Genomic DNA, 3,316 nt, shown 5'->3' on the forward strand with positions numbered 1-3,316 from the left:
ATATATACCGCAAAATCCTAATGAGCAGCAATTTATTACACAAAAACAATACTACACTTTTAGGTTGCAGATTAGGAGTGACATCACAGAATGCCTTTTACGTGGAGGACGATTGTTGCAGCAGTACATTGTTGATGCCTACAGTACTATGGAGGAGTCAAGGTTATTATGGTTTAGAAACAATCAGAGATCAATTCGTGCAGAAGTGTAGCCATGCTTGCTTCCAGTGACAATGCGCATGGGGTCATGGGTGTTAATGTTGGGAGAAGAATTGTATTGCCTTCATCTTTTGTGGGGGGACCTTGGTACATGCGGCAACTCTATCAAGATTCTATGGCAATTGTACGTAAGAGAGGAAAGAATGATCTATTCATAACTTTCACATGCAACCCAAGGTGGAAGGAAACAGAATATGCGTTATTGCTAGGACAGACTGCTTCTGATCGTCCTGACTTGATTACACGGTCTTTTATCATAAATTCAAAGAGTTGATGGACTTGCTTCTTAAAAGAGCTATCTTTGGAAAGGTTGTTGGACATGTTTGTGTGATAGAATTTCAGAAGAGAGGTCTTCCCCATGCTCATATCTTACTGATTCTTGCATCCGAATATAAGACGACAGAGATGTGGCATTACGATAGAATGATTTGTGTTGAACTTCCATATAAAAATTTATTTCCTGATTTGTATGATGTTGTGAGTCGTTGCAATGTTCATGGTTCGTGAGGCGCATTGGATCCAAATGCTCCATGCATGGTAGATCGAAGATGTAGATTCAAATAAGCACGTGAGTTTTGTGAACCTACTTCTGTTGATGGTGATGGATATCCAAGGTATATGCGGCAAGATGATGGTCAATATGTGGTTCAAAAGCAAGACAAGCTTGATAACAAATGGATTGTTCCCTATAATCCATTGTTGTCTCTAAGATATAAAGCTCACATCAATGTAGAGATATATTCAACCATATTAGCAGTGAAGTATCTCTATAAGTATGTGTACAAAGGACATGATAGGTCCACAGTTGTGCTCCAAGATGGAGAAGTTGTTCTTGATGAAATCAAGATTTATTTAGATGCATGCTATGTATCCGCATCGGAGGCAATTTGAAGAATTTTTGGATTCTGATTGCATGAGGAAAAGCCTGACATATTGCGTTTGCAAATGCATCTTCCACAACAGAATATGGTTGCTTTTGGAGACTCTATTGACATATCCAATTTGGTGAATAATGATGATAATAGGAAGACAACACTTACAGAGTGGTTTGTAGAGAATCAACAATATCCAGAAGCAAATGATTTGTTATATATAGATTTTCCCTCCGAATCGGTTTGGAACCCCACTAATAAAGTGTGGTCACATAGGCAAAGAGGTGATACTATAGGTAGAATGTACAATGTTGTTCCCAATGCAGGCAATCTTTATTATTTGCGTATGTTGCTTACCATATGCAAGGGTTGTAAATCATTTGAGGAGGTTCACAGTTTCAACGGACAAACCTATGCCACTTTCAAGGAATCTTGTAGTGCCAGGGGTTTGCTACAAAATGATGATGAATGGTTTATGTGTTTGCAAGAGGCATCATGTACAAGTACTGGCTTGCAATTACGACAACTATTTGTTATGATCTTGGTATTTTGTGAGCCATTATGTCCAGGTACAATGTGGCACCGATTCTCCTTGGAGCTTTCTGAGGATTATGTCAAGTGATGAGGATGTATGTCATGAGATAGATAAAAATCAAGCATTATGTAGCTTGGAGTCTCTGCTTCAATCATATGGGAAACGACTTTGTGACTACTCTGGGATGCCCGAGGTAGACTGTCCTATATTATCTGGATGTGGGAGTGATTTGATAGCATAAGAGAGGATGTTCAATGCAATTGAGAAAATGACTTTAGCCATTCGTATGGAAGCATCTTTGAATTTAGCCATACGAATGACTTTAGCCATTCGTTTGGAAGCATCTTTGAATTGTGGACAAAGAGCTGCTTATAGCAAAATCATGCAAGCAGTTGACTCATCAAATGGGACAGTTTTTTTCTTGGATGGACCCGGTGGGACTGGGAAGAATTATCTCTATAATGTACTACTTTTCCGTGTATGTGGTCAACAGAATGTCGCTTTAGCATGTGCATCCTTGGGAATTGCAGCTTTACTTCTTAGCAATGGACGTACAACACATTCAAGATTTAAGATACCAATAGAAGTGCATTCTGAATCAACATGCAAAATCAAAGTAAATAGTGAACTTGAAGAGATTTTGAGATTAGCATCATTGATCATCTGGGATGAGGCTCCCATGGTCCATCGTTATGCTTTGAGGCCTTGGACATGACATTGAGAGATGTTATGCAAAGTGATGCATTGTTTGGGGGAAAGGTGTTTCTCCTTGGGGGTGATTTTAGACAAATTTTACCAGTTGTGCCCAAAGGAAGTCGAGCAGATATTGTTGATGCCTCTTTGTCCCGATCTTATGTATGGAAACATGTGAAGACTCTGAAGCTAATAGAGAATATGCGTGTACTTCATTGTTCCAATGACTTGGTTGAGAGAGACTTTGCAAAATGGGTACTAGACATTGGCAATGGGAATGTATGTCATGGGGATTTACTTGATACTGTAGCATTTCCAAGTAGTATGATACTCGAAGATAACAATGTTCAAGGCCTAATTCACAGTATATATGGTGACTTACAAAATGTCCAAAGACATGCAAGCTTCTTTAGGGACAGAGGTATTCTTGCACCACGCAATAAGGATGTTTCCATAGTCAATGACTTGGCTATGCATAAAATGAGAGGACTTGACAAAAAATACTTGAGTGCAAATTCTCTTTGTACATCAGATTGTAATCGTGGGTTATATCCAATAGAGTTTTTAAACTCATTGGATCTTGGTGGTGGCTTCCCACCAGACTGCTTGCACCTGAAAGAGAATGCTCCAATCATGCTCCTTTGAGACCTGGATCCAAGGCGTGGTTTATGCATGGGACAAGATTGATATGTATGCATTTTTATCACGGGTCATTGAGGCAGAAGTAATCACAGGTTCTCATGTTGGAGACAATGTGTTCATACCAAGGATCGACTTTATCATAGGAGGTTCTCAAGGATTACCTTTTGAAATGAAGCGACTACCTTCCTTTGGATTTGAAGCAGAGAATTGGAAAGTGAGAATGTATGTTGTCGATGATACTCCAAGGCGGCTTGGACGAAGTGTGCAATATATTGGGCCCTGGGTGTTACGAGTGCGAACCCGTGTTTATTCACAAGCTTCGCTTTCAACCTAAATGATGCCTTCTACAATGGGTT

The 3,316-nt window shown here is 39.6% G+C and overlaps 1 protein-coding gene across 1 annotated transcript; it reads left to right on the forward strand.

Annotated features, from left to right (window-relative positions):
- Positions 1 to 2,336: 2,336 nt before the first annotated feature.
- On the forward strand, positions 2,337 to 2,963 carry LOC147450211 (uncharacterized). Its single transcript, XM_086520432.1, has one exon. It carries the CDS (start codon positions 2,337 to 2,339, stop codon positions 2,961 to 2,963), a length of 627 nt encoding a protein of 208 aa, XP_086376558.1.
- The last annotated feature ends 353 nt before the right edge of the window (positions 2,964 to 3,316 follow it).

This window comes from Adiantum capillus-veneris, chromosome 9 (genome assembly GCF_014529385.1).
Source record: "Adiantum capillus-veneris isolate H3 chromosome 9, ASM1452938v2, whole genome shotgun sequence".
Lineage (NCBI taxonomy): Eukaryota > Viridiplantae > Streptophyta > Polypodiopsida > Polypodiales > Pteridaceae > Adiantum > Adiantum capillus-veneris.